Here is a 15,342-nt window from a genome sequence, read left to right as displayed (position 1 = left end):
GGAGAAGGAAGTGACTTGCCCAAGGTCACATGGTTGGGAAGGGGCAAAGTCCATGCTTGGATGACCTGGGGTGACTATTCTGTGTGTGTTCCCGAGGCCTGATGCCGCTCACCTTCAGCTCAGCAGTGCAGGGTGGATGCTCTGCCAACCGCGACCATGTGCCTGCCAGCCTGGGGCCCGTGAGTCCAGCTCATGGCTTAAATGCTATATTGGGATGTCAAAAGGATATTGGGTGGGGCCTGGAAGAAGACCCACTGTCCTGGTAATCCATTTCCACCACAGGCTGGAGGCAGGACCCCCCGGGAAGGTCCTGTTTCTCTCTGGTTTCAGTCTTGTCATCGTCAAATGGCGTATGGCCCTTTGCCCTACCTTAGTCTAAAACCCTTGGAGGGATCAAAGGCAATCGTGGGAGATGATATTAGACAGGCTGTAGCATGACTGTGGGGCATTGGTGGGAGATAAGGGAGGATGAGAGGAGAGAGCTGACCATGCCCTGTTGGGGGCACATACCCTCAACCCCTTTCTTTACCTAGCAAGCCACACACACTCTTCAATGTTGAGTTTGGAATTCTCCTCCTCCAGGAAGCCTTCCCTGACTTACACACCCACAGTCTGCGTCAGAGGCCTCCCTATCACACTGACCTGGTCACACTGTGTAGTCATTGTTTCCCCCACTAGACTCTCCGGGAAGGGACCATATCTGGGTCCCAGGCACCCTGCACAATGTCTGCCGAGAGTGGGTGTCCAGGTAACTGGGGGAGGAATGAGTCCTGACACCATCCCTGCAACCCTACCTCTCTCCTGACCACCTTATTCCTGCCCTCCACGCTCTGGCCCCCCTTGCCCTGTCCCTCTTTCTCCTCCTCCCCTCCCCAGAGTGGAGAAGGAATGGAATGCCCTTTGCCTAAGTCGAGCCGTTTCTGTGTGTCTCACTGGTCCCACCAGCATAAGGTGAACATCAAGAGGCCTTTGCGCTCCACCAGGCCCTGCGCGGGGCTCTGCCATAAAGCAAGAAATCAGAAACGGTTCCTCAACAAATGACTCTAAAACCCGACCAAATGGCATCCGTAGTAACCACCACGAGGGGCCATTAAATCTGCCGGGCTCGGGGAAGGATGTCTGGCAAGGCAGCAATGAAAATGTGCATAGCGGAATGGAAAAGTCGGGGACCCTGCAGGGGCGCAGCGCGGGCAAACACGCAGCGCACAGGTCTGTGGCGATCACAAATCGCAAGGCCTGGGTTGCCGTGGCAGCGGTGGCGGCGGTGGCAGAAGCCGGTCTGGCCTGCCGGCGGGCGCGGAAAAGTCCCACAGTCGAGCTCCGCGAGGACCTTGCCGCGGCAGGCGGGCCAGCGCCATGGCCACCAACTGGTTCACGGGCTCCCTTGCGGGGTGGGTGGGGGTGGTGGTGGGGGGGGTGGGGCGTAGGGCTGGCAGTGAGGGGTGGGGGCGGGACTTTCTATACCTCTCCTGCCTGCCGCACTTCCCGGCCCAGAGTCTTTTACCACCGTTATTAAGTTATTTAAAATCATTTCAGAAGCACCTACTATGTGCTGCTCAGAGAGGCCGAGTGGCCTGGCCCATAGTAGGTCACTCAGCCCAAAAGTTATGGGTAGGATTTCAGCCCAGGTGTCTTTCTTCATTCATACATATGACATATATCGTGTGTATATCATATATATATATATATATATATATATATATATATATATATACCACCTACTATGTTCCAGGCACAGTTCTAGCATCTGGGGATAAAATAGTGAACAAAACAGCAAAGCCCTTGCTCATGAGCTTGCCTTCATATGGGAGGGGTGGTGGGAGTGGATAATAAACAGAAAAAGATATAAAATGTTGGCTAGTGATGAGGGCTATGGAGAAAAAGGAAGTGGGGAGGGGGAGCCTGCGAGTACAAGGGGTGGTGCGGCTGGTGGTTGCACTGAGAAGGTGATTTTGAGTAAAGGTTCCCAGCAGGGGGTTAGGGGACCAGACAAGGGTGGAATCTAGGGAGAGGGAACCTGGAAGGGCGAAGACACTGAGGAGGCAGCAGCCCTGCTCATCCTTCATGGGCCAGCTCCGAAGTCACCTCCCGTGGGATGCCAACTTCCCCACCACCCAGAACTGCCCTCATCAGGGCTGGGTGCCTCTCACTGGGCATCTGTCCCTCCCAGGTTTGACGTCTCCGCTGTCTATCCCAACCAGAAGAAGTTCAGCGCCTTCAGGGAGGCCCCGTGCTCCAGGGTTTACTCTGTGGACGTGGTGAGTTTGCATAGCTTACCGAGTCTCCCACGTGGTCTGGCCACTGCCCCTCCGAGTCCCTCCCCATGACAGATGAGCTGATCTGTGTAAGGGACATGCCTCACACTCCTCCGTGCCCTCAGCCCACAGCTCAGAGCTTGACTCAGAGCTGGGGCCTCAATGTGTTTGATAAACGCAGGACTGTAGTGAAAACAGCATGGGTCGGATCCACAGAGACCTGGGCTCCACTTGCAGCTCTTGCACAGACTGGCTGCGGGCCCTCTCTGAAGTGTAAGGGGGCCAGTGACAGAGAACGTCATGGTTGCACCTTGAGGGCCAGGCTCGGGGCTGGGGGAGGGGCCCCCAGAGGGGTATTGCCTGTCCACTCCCAGGTCAGGGTGACAGCTTGGCAAGGACTTGCTCTGTGGGTGGACTGGTGGGTGCGGCTGGCCTCGCTCGGACTGTGCCCCGACTCAGTCCCACATAGGACCTGGGACCTATGGCTACAAGGAGACCTGCTTCAGCATCAAGAAGTTGAAGAAGGAGGTGGGCACAGGCTGTGCCAAGGCCCAGGAAGCCACCCGGCTGACACAGCTGCCCCACTTCCAGTACCAGGCCATGCTGAAAGAGAAGCGGCAGCAGGTGAGGCCCCTGGGGCCCCACGCTGCCCTACCGCTGGTGCCAGGTCCTCCTGCCTGGTCCTGCCTGCCCCAGGGTGGCCTGCAGTGTCCTCCCAGGCCCAGGTAGAGCTCATCCCTTAAGGAACACATCCTCGCCTGGGCTCCTGCCCGCGTGGACATTCCCAAGTGTAAAGTTTTCACCTCTGCTCTCTTCTCTTGGGGCAGAAGGAAGAGCTGGGGCCTGGCTCCTACAACCCCAACGACTTCTTAGAAGAGTTGTAGGAGAAACGGGACAGCACCCGGGGGCTGCTCAGCTCCGGAGAGTTTCGCTTCCGAGGACTCGTTGGGGTAGGTGTTCTCATACACGGAGTGGGACCCCTCCTACCCTCTGCTCTGTCTGAAGGGCACGCAGCCTGGCTGGGGCTGGAAGCACCCTTTCTCCTACCGGTCTTCTTCCCAGGCTTGGCCAGCCTCCCCTCTGGGGCCCCGCAGCCCCTCTGCTTTCCAGTGCCACAGCTTTCAGCCCACTGGCTGTCGTAGGTTTCTGTGTCTCCTCCACCAGACCAGGAGCTCCCTGCCGGCAGGGGTGGGTCTGGTTCATCTTTGAGTCCGTGGCACAGAGCCAGGCATACATTAGGTGCTCAACAAACTCCTCCATATCTATAGCCATCCAGCCATCCAGTAAATAATGGTTGAGCGCCCTCTAGTGCCACGTAATGTTCCAGGCCCTGGGGATCCAGCAGTGATGAAAACAAGGTCCCTGCCCTCATGGAGCTGTGGTCCTAGTGGTAGAAACAACGGTACAGAGAAACAAGTCACATATAATGAAGGCCATGGGGTAAAATGAGACAGGGAGAGATGGCGAACGATGAGGTGCCATTTATAGGGTAGTCAGGGGAGACCTCTGGGAGGAGGTGGTGTTTGAGCAAAACCTGTGGTAGGTGAGCAATGGAGACTCACGGAATCTGTGAGTGAGGGGGGAGGAGGCAAGAGCAGAGGGGTGAGGACCAGGACATGAGGCCCTTCTGGCAAGGTGAGGGCCTTGGGTTTGATTCCAGGTGCTGTGGGAGGACAGCGGAGGAGGGTTTTGCTCTGTGTGTGGGGGTACTGAGTGACATGCTTGTGGGGGAGGGGATCGGAGGCATCCAGATGGGAGGTGACTGTGGTGAGAGGTGGGGGTGGCGGGAGGGCTGCCGTGGCATCGGTGTGGGTCGGGATGAGTGGGGTTCAGGCTCCATAGGGTCATGCGGGCGAAGGCGGGAGTCACACCCACGCTGCCAGTGCCACCCCTCCTCCCCTGCCCCTCATGCTCCCTGGGCTGGACACCCTTACCCTCCTCACTCCTCAAAGTGAGGCAAAGCACTCGCCCTGTGCTTTGCCCCTGCTCTCCCCTCTACCAGAAGTGCCATTCCGCCCCCAGCGGCCCCTTCACCTAAGGAGCCCCTGCTCATCCCTCAGCTCTCAGCTCCGAGGTCTGACCTGACCCCATGAGGTGCCATCTCCCTTTCCCAGGAGCTCCGATTGTGGCTGTGAGTTCAGTGTCTCTCCCCCAGCGCACAGCAGCCCCCAAGGGTGGACCACATCTGCCCAGTTGGTTCGCTGCAGAATCCCCAGGTCCTGGCAGCGCCTGGCACATAGTAGGCACGTGATAAGTCTTCGTGGACTAAGCCCATGCCTGCCTACTAACTACTGGTTCTCCAAAACACTCTAATTTTTTATAACCGCTCCAGACGAGGCCCTGGAGGCTCAGAGAGGATAAACATCTTGCCCCAGTGGGCCAAATGGGCAAACCCCAAGCCAGGGCCTTTCCTCCACACCTCACCGCTGTGAAGCCTTCTGTGGAGCCTGGGAATTACTCCTTGCCACGTTCAGGGGACGTGCACGTGCACCCCCAGGTTCAGAAGCTGTAACTGCACTGTGGGGGTAGGGGCTGCCTGGAGGCCCTGAAAAATGAGTGATTTCCTTCAAGTCTAAAGTAATAATAGCCGACACGCCATGCAGCACTTGCCATGCGCCAGGCACTGTTCTAAGCACGTGAGTGAACTAATGACTGTAATCCTCACCACAGCCCTGTGAAGCAGGCACTATCATTGCCACTTACAGACAGAAAACCAGCACAGAGAGGTTAAGTGACTGCCCAAGGTCACAGAGCTACTAAGCGGCAGAGGCAGGATTGAGTCCAAGGTGTCCACACATAACAACTGCACTTGACCCGTAGGCTGGGCTCACTTGGTTTGTTCCTTGACCATCTGTGGAGGACAGGATCTAATGGCAGAGCCCAGCCCCACTGAAGGCAGAGGAGTTGGGGGAACAAATCAGATGCTGTCTGTTTCCTCCTGTGTCCGGTCCCCAGCGCTGGAGCATCTGCGAGGGTCCCACGGCCTGTCCCTCCGTTCCAGCTGTCTCTTCTCCTCTCTGGTCCCCACATCTGCTCCTGCAGTAACCTCACTGGGCCCTGCGGGATTTCCCCGAGCCACTCTCCTGGGCTCAGGGCTGGACAGAAAGTTCAAGGAGGTGGCACTGCCCCAGTGGGCAGAAGGCAGCCCCGGGAGAGCTCACATCCAAGGCCTGGGAACCTGATGGCTCCCCCTGGCCTCTGGTCCCTCCAGTTGTCCCCCCAGTGTGGGTGGGACCGGCCTACAAATGCCACCTGTGCAGGGTGCTGACTCCTCCATGGGGGCCTCCGCAGTGCCAGTGCCAAAGCTGTGGGTGCCTGCTTTGGGTCCTGTGAATCCTTCCCCAGAGCGGATGGGCTGTTGAAGCACACCCCTGCAAAGCCAGTGCCTTCTGTGCTGGCACTGGGCTCTGCCTCCATCCTCCTCCTAGTACGCTCTGCCCTCCCTTGGCTGTGGGGACACTGGGCTGTGTGTCCTTGGAGCTCCTCCGCCAGCCTCCCTCCATGGCTTCTCTTTCCCAGGCCCTGCCCTCCCCACCACCCTCTGTGGGGTGTTCTCTCTTGCGCAGCCAGGCTCCATGCACATGGCTTCAGATCCCCACCCCGGGGTCCTCCAGGCTCCTCAAACTCTTCATGCCCCCCTCCTGCCATGTCAGCATCTCCCACAGGGCTGCTCTTCCTAGGCAATGGCACCGCCCAGCGGCCAGAGCCAGAAGCCCATGGGCAACTTGTTCCCCTGTAGTCACGGGGGTCTGTGCTTCTGTCTCCCGTCCTCCTCCTTCCATCCCCTTGACCTCCGCCCAAGCCCAAGCCACACTGCCCCTGCCCAGGGGCGCCCCCTGGACTGATTTCCTGGTCACCTACTATTGCCCCAGTCACCTTCCGAAGTGTCCTCATGCCCCAGAATCAAGTCTGGATGCCCCGCTTGGCCTTCAAGGCCTTCCCATTCTCTTCCCAGTATACCTTTCCCAACTGTCTCAAAGGTGCTCTTGTGGCTCCCTCTACCTGGGACACCTGTCCCGCCCCTTCATCTTCTGGGAAGATGACTCTTTCTTCAAGGTCCACCTAAAAAAAAATCTTGTAAATGACAATTCCCACTTCCCCCAGAATTAAGCACTCCTGCCTGGGTCCCAGAAGCCCTGAAACATAACATTCTAGCTAAAGTCAGGGGCGTTCACATCAGCCCAGGTGTGTTGCTGCACCTCTGAACCCGAAGGTTTGAAGGGAGAGATGAGGCTTTGCCGACAGAGTGCCGGCACTGGGCTCCTCCTGGTCTGTGAGCTCCGGGATAAGCAGCTCCACCCCTTTGTTATAACCCTCGCTTCTGAGGTCTCCCTAGACACCGTGGTGCTTATTTCTCTCCCACCTCTTGTGCCTGCACAGTGCCTGGGAAACAGTAGAAGCTCAGAGGATCATGCATGGATTTTGAAGTTAGAACCCTTGTGCTGCCCCTTTCTGGAGGTGGGACCTTGGACACAAGGCTTGCCTCTCTGAGACTCAGTTTCCCCATCTATTGATTGCAAGCGGCACTGATCTGATCTCATCAGGATGTCTCTAGGACCAAGATATTAAGGCTAGTAAAGCAGCCAGCACAAGACGTTGAGACCCACCTTCCTACTTTGGGGCTTTTCTCCTGAACATACCTGGAAACCCTGGGCCCTGGAAGGAGGCAATGTGCCTTCTGGTTCCTCTGAGGCTGAATGAATCTGATGCCTGCCACGGCCTGACTACCCACCCTCTCTGTCAGACCTGGTTCTGGGCTGCTTCCTGGGAAGTTCCAGGGACTGGAGGTAGGCAGGGCTGAGCCATATGTGGAGTGGCAGCGATCCCGTGTGGCTAAAAGGTGCAAAGCAGCAGAAAACATCCTGCCGGGTCTTGACCCAACGATGGCTACCCACTCACCCACCTATACTGCAGGGTGGCTCTTCTCATTCCACCTACAAAGGCCATATTTTCGACCCTGGCAGTCGAGGCTCCAGATCCTCATTCCAGCCACAGTTCTCAACCTCTCCTACCTCTTTCTCTCCTACCCCGCCCCACCGAGACAGCCACCCCACCCTGACTTATTAGGTGTTGGCACCCACTATGGGCTGGGCATGTGCAGGAAGCTTTATAGATGTTATTTCATATCATCCTCATTACCTTGGAAGAAAGTTCTACTATCCCTGTGCTTGAAATGTGGGCCATGGGGCTAAGGAGTAAGTGGCATGCCCAAGGTCACTCAGCCAGGAAGCAGTGGAGTCAGGATTCGAACCCAGGCCTCCGGATCCCTCCAGGTCACAGCACTGTTTGCAGCACAGTGGGAAACCCATGCGTGTAAACGTGGGGCTGTAACACAGGGGTGTCGTGGTTGGGATTTCCGAGACCACCAAAGCAAGCAGCTGTCTGGGGTGATCAGGGAAGGAAGGCTTCATTCCCAGGAGAGATGACATTCGAGCTGGCTTTGCAGGATTAGAAGAACCTTCCAAGGCCAAGAAGGCGGGAAGGGCATTTTGGGTGGCAGTAATGGCACAAGCAAGCAAAGGCGAGGAGGTTGCCGGAATGGCATAGGTGTGGGGACCAGCAAGGACCTCACTTTGGCTGAAGCGTCAGATGTAGGAAGGGAACAGTGAGGGATAAGCTGGACAGACCAGTGGGGCCCCAGTGAAGTCTGAACTTGGAACTGAAGGTCTGAGCAGTGGCAGAGGCTCACAGGCCTACAGTGCTGTGTGTTTTGGGGGGCAGTTAACACACAGGGACTCTGAAAACCCCGTCACCCTCTGGAGGGCATCTCTTCTTCAGGCACACTCAGCAGCACAAGGCGCGGGACTAACAGCCTTTATGTCCCCCCCTCTCGCCCCCAGAGCTACTGTCCAGGCCCTGGAAACCATGGGGAGAAGGGCAACCCATACACGAAGCTGGAGGACAGTGCCTGGGGCTGGTCTCATTCCAAGGGCCTTATGTGCAGGATGACAAACAAACCGCCCCCCTTGGCTCATCAGGTATCCCCCTACCCTGGCCAGGCCTCACCCACCTTGCTGCGCAGACCTGGTGGGGGGGACTCCAGGGCAGACGGGTAAACCGAGGCCCCAAGGGGTGATGGACCTGCAGGGATTGTCCTCTGTGCTCTGTTCCAGGGGAGCAGTCTGGCACTGGGCACCTACACTTTCAAAAGTGGCATCGAGGCGTACCTGGCACGATCCATGGGCACCCGTGGCCTCTATGACACTTTCTCTGGTGACCAAAGCAAGCTTCAGCCTTATGGACATTACTCTGTGGAGGTGTGTACCCAGGCGGGCTATGCCTTCCCTGGCAGGAAAACAGGCCTCACCTATCCACAGCACCCTGCGTGCCAGACTCTGCGCAGGACTCTTCCCATAGCCTGCTCACTCCCCGCTCCCAGCTAGGGCAGGGTAAGGCGCCCTGTGTTAGAGGAGGAGACTGAGGCTAGCCACGCAGCTGGTAGGGGCAGAGCCGGGATTGAACCCCACGGCATCTGTCTGGCTTCACCTCCAGTCCCCTCTCCTCTGTACCAGCACGAATTGCAGGGGAGGTGCAGGGGGCCCCAGCACCATGCCTGGATGGGAGACAGGCTGCCAGGCCTGCAGGGACCTAGATGGTGCAGGCCTGGGTGTCCTGCTGTTTGGGAGACACTTCCCAGCCATCTCAGACCCAGCTAAGCTGACTGGGTTAGTGGCAGAGAGCTGGGAGGGGAAGCTGAGGTAGAATTTTAGCTTGATGCCCCCCTTTCCTGCACCAGTCAAATTCCTGTTGTGTGATCCCTAGCACCGTGGGCTTTGCTTTCATAGTAATTGGACTTAAGTATTTGTCTGTTTATTTTGTCTCTACTGTGCCTTCACTCATGTGTGCCTTGGACCAGGTAATCGTCTAAGTGCAGGGGAACCTGCTCCAGTGGTGCTTACTTTCTAGTAAGTGCTTACTTTCTAGTGCAAAAAGAAACACAATCGCAAGTGAAAACAATATAGAATGTTAGCAGGGAGTGCGTGCTGTGGTAAAGGCATCAGGAGTGCTAGGAAGTGGGGGTGGTGAAATGTTGAAATTCTTTGGGACCAGCTGGTAAATAGCCACTGAATGAGCCCTGCAACCTGGCTCCTCCCTGGGGCTTCCCTGGCCTCCCCATGACCAGCTACTAAGGTGTCCTGCCAGCAGAGCAGGGGCCTCAGACGCTCCGTAGGCCCTAGAGCCAATGCCCAGGCCACAGGATATTATTTTGTGTTATCTAAAAAATAGAAATTTTAAAGAGCAGTTTTAGGTTCACAGCAAAATCGAGCAGAAAGTACAGGGTTCTCATGTTCCCTCTGTCCCCGTACATGCCCAGGCCCCCACTATCAGTAATCGGCACCAGAGGGGAACATTTCTTACAATCAGTGAATCTACATTGACACATTATTATCGCCGAAAGTCCATGGTTTACATTAGGGCTCACTCTTGGTGTTGTACATTCAATGGGTTTGGACAAATATATAATAACATGTATCCACCATTATAGTATCATACAGAGTAGTTTTGCTGCCCTAAGAATCCTGAGTGTTCCCCCGTCACACTGGTTTTTAAATATTCGGACTATCACTCCTTCCTACTTAGAACAGTGCCTGACTCAGTAAATGTCCACAAAACAAGTGAAAGAAAGAAGAAATGGATGAAGGCAAGCTGGGCTGCAGGGCACCGCACGGAGGAGGGGCTGTTAGAGACCCCATCAGACTGACCCCGCCCCTGGCTGGGGGGCTTCGTCTCTGTTGCCCAGGTCAGGGTGGACTGGCCTGGCCATGGGACAGTGGCAGGCGTGGGGGAGAGTGATGCCCCATTGGACCACTGCTTGTCTCTGATTGTGGTAAGGGTCCAGCATCGCAGCTCTTGCTTTTCCTGACGTAACATATTCTTTTTCCTCCTCTGTTTCTCAGAAAAAACGGCCCAGGGAACTGATGAATTTCAAGAGCTTCGTGGAAGAACTTAACTCATGTCACAATAAGAAGCGTGGAGTTTTTTCAAAAGTTCCCCGCAACCCGGAAGCCCCTCCAGAAAGAATTTATTGGGCCACACTTAGCCAGTGTCCCCCAAAACTAGTCACTGTGCCCCTATGGCCTTCCTTCCTTCTTCTCTTGGAAGGGGGCTTTCCTGCGGGGGCAGGGTGGGGTGGAAGTGGCTATTTCAGCCGAAAGCTCACCCTTGGGTACCAGACTCACCTGGTTCCCAATCCTGATATTGTACTTACTAGTCACATTGGATCAGTGTCTGTCACTCTCTGAGCCTTGGTTTACATGCTTGTCCCGTGAGCATGACCAGGTGGCTGTGAGAATTCATTGAGGTTAGTACTAGAGCCTATAGCATGGAGCCTGGCACCTGGGAAGTGCCCAGTGGGCATTGATCTCTGCCCCTCCCTCCCCTGCAGAGAGGATGAGGGGAAAACTGGAGCGGGACCAAGTGTGAATAAGGGGTCTGCCCGACAGAAGGCCGCACACCGGTTCTGTTTAGGGGAGCGGTGGGCTCCTTTCTGGGGGCTCGGCAGCCAGTCATCTGAGTAGGCTCTGGACATTAGTCGACCCCCAAGCAGGTTCTGCCCCCCAGGGAGGGAACTGCTAAGGGCTTGGGAAGGTGGGCGTGTCCAGAGGAATGAAAAAGGGTACCAACATTTCCTGAATACCTGCTCTGGGGAGGGCACATTTCAGCCCCCTGGAGGGAGGGATTGTCTTTTGCATTTCATGAAAGGAAACCGAGGCCCAGAGATAGGAAGGGATTTGCCCAGGCTCCCAGCAAGGGGGAGGAGCCAAGATTGGAGCCCAGCTCATTTAGCTGCAAAGTCCGTGTGGCTTCTGCTCCCCAGACTGGGGTCTGGAGCACCTCTCTGGACCCTGCCAGACCGGGAGAGCCCTTGGGAACCTGGAAAGAGGTTTCAGGCTGATGGGTGGGCATAGAGTGGGTGGCAGGGGTCATGAGAGTACCACAGGGCCCCTTCATCCCCAGAGGATGGGCTCCTGGTAAGTTGGGGGGTGGCCAGGTACCTCCTACCATCCTTGGCTCAAGTCTCAGGGCTGCCAGGGGGGTGAGGTCAGCTGCCCAGAGCCCTCATCAGGCCTGGCCCCAGGCTGACCACCGCCAGACCTTGCCAAGCTTTCAGCCTTTGTTCCTCACCTCTAGGCCATGTCTGGTCCCCATACGTGGCTTCCTCCAGAGAAGGAATGCAAACACATCAACCAACCACCGTTCCTGCTGTCTCCCAAGCGGATAGGCATAAAGGCCTCCCCGATGATTCTGGGAACCTGGGTGAGTGCGTCTGGGTAGGGGATACACAGTGAGAAGCAGGGAACACTCTCCTAATTCTACAGGCAGCCCCAAGTTCTCCTTCCCCCTGGGAACTGATGCTCTGAGGGAGCCCACCCCACCTCTTCTTTTTCTACCAGGAACTAACACCCACTCCCACTGTCTCATTTCTCTCAGGCAGAGGTTTTTTCATACTTGAGCGGGCATCAGCCTCACCTGGAGGGCTTGCCCCATGCCAGACCTTCTGATTCAGTAAGCCTGGGGTGGGGCCTGGGAACTTGCATTTCTAATGAGTTCTCAGGTGATGCTGATCCTGTGTTCCAGAGACAAGTTTGAGAACCACTGTGCTAATGGACATCACCCAGAGCCATCCCACTCTCTTATTTTCTAGGGAAATGCTCCCTCCATTCTCTTCATATTTGTCTTGAGACCTCAGGGGCAGCTCAGGGAGTTGGCCCATTTCTCATCTCTGGTTGAGCAAGAACCCTCTCCTCCCCCTCCCCTCTCCTCCCCCTCCCCTCTCCTCCCCCTCCCCTCTCCTCCCCCTCCCCTCTCCTCCCCCTCCCCTCTCCTCCCCCTCCCCTCTCCTCCCCCTCCCCTCTCCTCCCCCTCCCCTCTCCTCCCTCTCCCCTCTCCTCCCCTCCCCTCCCCTCTCCTCCCCTCCCCTCTCCTCCCCCTCCCCTCTCTTCCCCCTCCCCTCTCCTCCCCCTCCCCTCTCCTCCCTCTCCCCTCTCCTCCCCTCCCCTCTCCTCCCCTCCCCTCTCCTCCCCTCCCCTCTCCTCCCCTCCCCTCTCCTCCCTCTCCCCAGAGGCAGCCATCCCCCATATATGACGTAATCTTCGGTTTGTTGGTGTTCTTGTAAGACAGCTAAGCTCTTGCCTTCGTGTGCCTGCCTTCTTCATGCACCAGATGGCATTGGGCATCAGCCTCATTCCGTTTCTCATTCCTGTCCTTCATTTTTTAAGCCCACCTTTTACTGGGGTCTAATAACCATACAGAAGGGAGCATGAGTCCTAAGTGAAGAGCTCCATGAATTGTCACAAAATGGACTCACCATGTAACCACCCCCCAGAGGGTTGAGGGGCACGTTTCCAGCACCCCAGGGCCACCCCCCAACCTCCCTCCCCATCAGGTGGTTCCTCTCCTGGCTTCCAGTAGTGCAGGTTAGTTTTGCCTGGTTTTGAACAGCTGTTTTTTTTTTTAATTAATTTTTTAAAATTTAATATTTAATAGACAGTGCAAACCATAGTTTCATCCGATTATAAACGTATGAGGTATCTATCAGTTATCACAAACAGCAACAAGGACCTTAGAGCTACGTTAGAAACATGTATAGCTGGGACTTAACTCTGACAATCTCATGCGCTCTCAAGAGAACTCCATCCGTTTCAAATCAGTGTCACAAACTCCAAAAAGACCAGGGGAGTGGGACTGAGGAGTGGGCCAGAGTGGGAGACACAGGGGCCAGTACACAGGTGATGGACAGAAATACAGCTCTCAAGGAAACCAAAATCAGATGCATTATTACAGCTAAGGGCAAGGAAAAGCTTATGGCTTTTAAAAAACAACTCCTGGGCTTCCCTGGTGGCGCAGTGGTTGAGAATCCGCCTGCCAAGGCGGGGGACACGGGTTCGATTCCTGGTCCGGGAAGATCCCACATGCTGCGGAGCAACTAAGCCCGTGTGTCACAACTACTGAGCCCGCGTGCCACAACTACTGGAGCCCGCGTGCCGCAACTACTGAAGCCCGCGTGCCTAGAGCCCATGCTCTGCAACAAAAGAAACCCCCGCAATGAGAAGCCTGCACACTGCAAGGAAGAGTTGCCCCCACTCGCCGCAACTAGAGAAAGCCTGGGCGCAGCAAGGAAGACCCAACACAGCCAAAAATAATTAAACAAAATAAATAAATTTATTAAAAAAATACAAAACAACTCCTGCCAGTACCATACAAGTCTTACAAAGAGATGTGTGACAAGTCAGCTGACTTTAAAGGACAGAGGCTACATTTTCAGGTCATTTCAACTGCAAACGGTCTACCCTATCCATTGAGGTTCAGCAGTGGAGTCAGTGGAGTCCAGAAGCTCAATGTTGGATTTGCAAATACAGTTTATTTTACAGAAAGTCAACATTATAAACAGCAGGCACCTCCCCCGCCCCTTGCCTGTCCCGCTGGGTGCAGACCATGCTATGCAGAGTGAGCAGTGATGCTGCCCTACTGCTTTGGAGGAAGATTCGAGAGTGATGGAACCTGCCTGCCCTGCACACGCACGTGCCTGCCCTCCGCGCAGGCCATCAGACCGGGCCCAGCCCGCACTGGACCGGTTAAGTGGATCCAGCCCAGGTCTCCAATTCCTTCACGTCGTCGTCTTCCTCTTCCTTCTTCTTGGTGGGTTTTGTTGGTAGGGATATAGAGGGAACATTTGGTAGAGGGACTGTTTCCGGTCCACTGATTTCCAGCATATTCTTGTCTAGTTCCTCCTGTTCTAGTTCTTCTAATTCTGTCACGAGCTCCTCCTCGTCAAACTCTTCTCCAAACCCTACAGATTTTGAAATAGCTGTTGAAGTTTCTTCTGCAAGTTCCTGCTGGTCAGCAATGTCCTGCGTTAACTCATCAGCTTTATCGACGTCCATGTTGTCGTGGGCAGCCTTCATGGCCTTGGTGGCATAACCCACGTTCTTGAGCACCTCGGTGCTGGTGTTGGCATTCTCCAGGGCCTCTCGCTGGAACTCGATGGTTGACAGCGTGCCGTTGATCTGTACCAACTGCTTTCCATACCTCTTTTTGCGCTTCAGTGCCTAGAGGGCAGCACACTTGATTTTGGTGTCGTGCTTCTTGGCGGCCATCAGCTCCTGCTCTATCTTCTTCTCCAGGAATTCTTCCTTCTTACTTAGTATCTCCTCTGTGTTCCAAAGCCTCTGGATGGCCTCCCGGGGGTGGGGGGGTCGGGCCGCCCTTGCCGGCTTTACCCCCTCCAGCCCCGAACAGCTGCCCAAACACTGACACTGCTGCTGCTGGACGTGCCAGCCTGCCCTGCCACCCCCTGCTGCCGCAGCCCTCCTGAACAGCTGTGTATTTTTAAGCTGTGGCTTTCTCCTGGTTTCCCTGGGAACATCTTGCTTGGAACCTGCCTTTCTACTAAGCTCCCCCTGCCCCATCCCGCAGGCCCACACCCCAGCTCTCCCTTTTCCACTCCACCTCCTTGTCTCCCAAGTGATGCCTTGGCCCCCAGTGTGCCCACACCCCCTGCCCTGCTCGGTTCTTGTGAGGTCCAGATGATCAGGTCCCTACATTCTTCCTTTTCTCACCTCCAGCCTGCACCTCCTCCAGGGGAGAGAGTCTTCGCCTGGGGACCCAGTCTGACCTTGGGACAGATTCTATACAAATGGCAGGTTCCTGTCCTGCCATTCTCCTGCCCTCACTAGTCACTCTGGACAGGCTACATCTCCTCTCTGAACTTCTCCACTGGCGCTTCTTGTACCTACCACCCAGGTTTCCCGGTGGGATGGTGGATTAATTTCCTAAAGCTGCCATAACAAAGTATCACAGACTAGATGGCTTAAAACAACAGAAATGTATCCTCTCTCAGTTCTGGGAGCCAGAAGTCTGAAATCCAGGTATCGACAAAACCGCATCTCCTCTGAAACCTGTAGGGCAGAATCCTCCCTGGCCTCGTTGTAGCTGCTGGTGGTGGCTGGCAATCCTTGGAACTCCTTGGCTTGTAAATGCATCACCCCAGCCTCTGCCTCCATGTTGTATGGCCATCTTCCCCCTGTATGTCTCTGCTTTTGAGGACACTAGTCACATTGGATTAAGGACCCACCCTACTCCGGCA

The 15,342-nt window shown here is 55.7% G+C and overlaps 1 protein-coding gene and 1 pseudogene across 1 annotated transcript in view; one reads left to right on the top strand and one right to left on the bottom strand.

Annotated features, from left to right (window-relative positions):
- The first annotated feature begins 1,153 nt into the window (after positions 1-1,153).
- CIMAP2 (ciliary microtubule associated protein 2) overlaps positions 1,154-15,342 on the top strand; it is a 28,096-nt gene continuing 13,907 nt past the window's right edge. The window contains 8 exon segments of the mRNA XM_089911346.1: positions 1,154-1,339; positions 2,007-2,258; positions 2,715-2,879; positions 3,083-3,205; positions 8,096-8,233; positions 8,369-8,512; positions 10,154-10,315; positions 11,388-11,513. Of these exon segments, the coding sequence (XP_089767472.1) occupies positions 1,154-1,339; positions 2,007-2,258; positions 2,715-2,879; positions 3,083-3,205; positions 8,096-8,233; positions 8,369-8,512; positions 10,154-10,315; positions 11,388-11,513 (1,296 nt within the window).
- Positions 13,114-15,259, bottom strand: LOC111175445 (charged multivesicular body protein 4b pseudogene; annotated as a pseudogene).

The sequence above is a fragment of the Delphinapterus leucas genome, chromosome 1 (genome assembly GCF_059928025.1).
Source record: "Delphinapterus leucas isolate spDelLeu-1000000601 "Yukka" chromosome 1, BTC_Dleu_Yukka2, whole genome shotgun sequence".
Taxonomy (NCBI): Eukaryota; Metazoa; Chordata; class Mammalia; order Artiodactyla; family Monodontidae; genus Delphinapterus; species Delphinapterus leucas.
The sequence above is the reverse complement of the archived record's forward strand: the minus strand, read 5'-3'. Positions and strand labels throughout refer to the sequence as shown.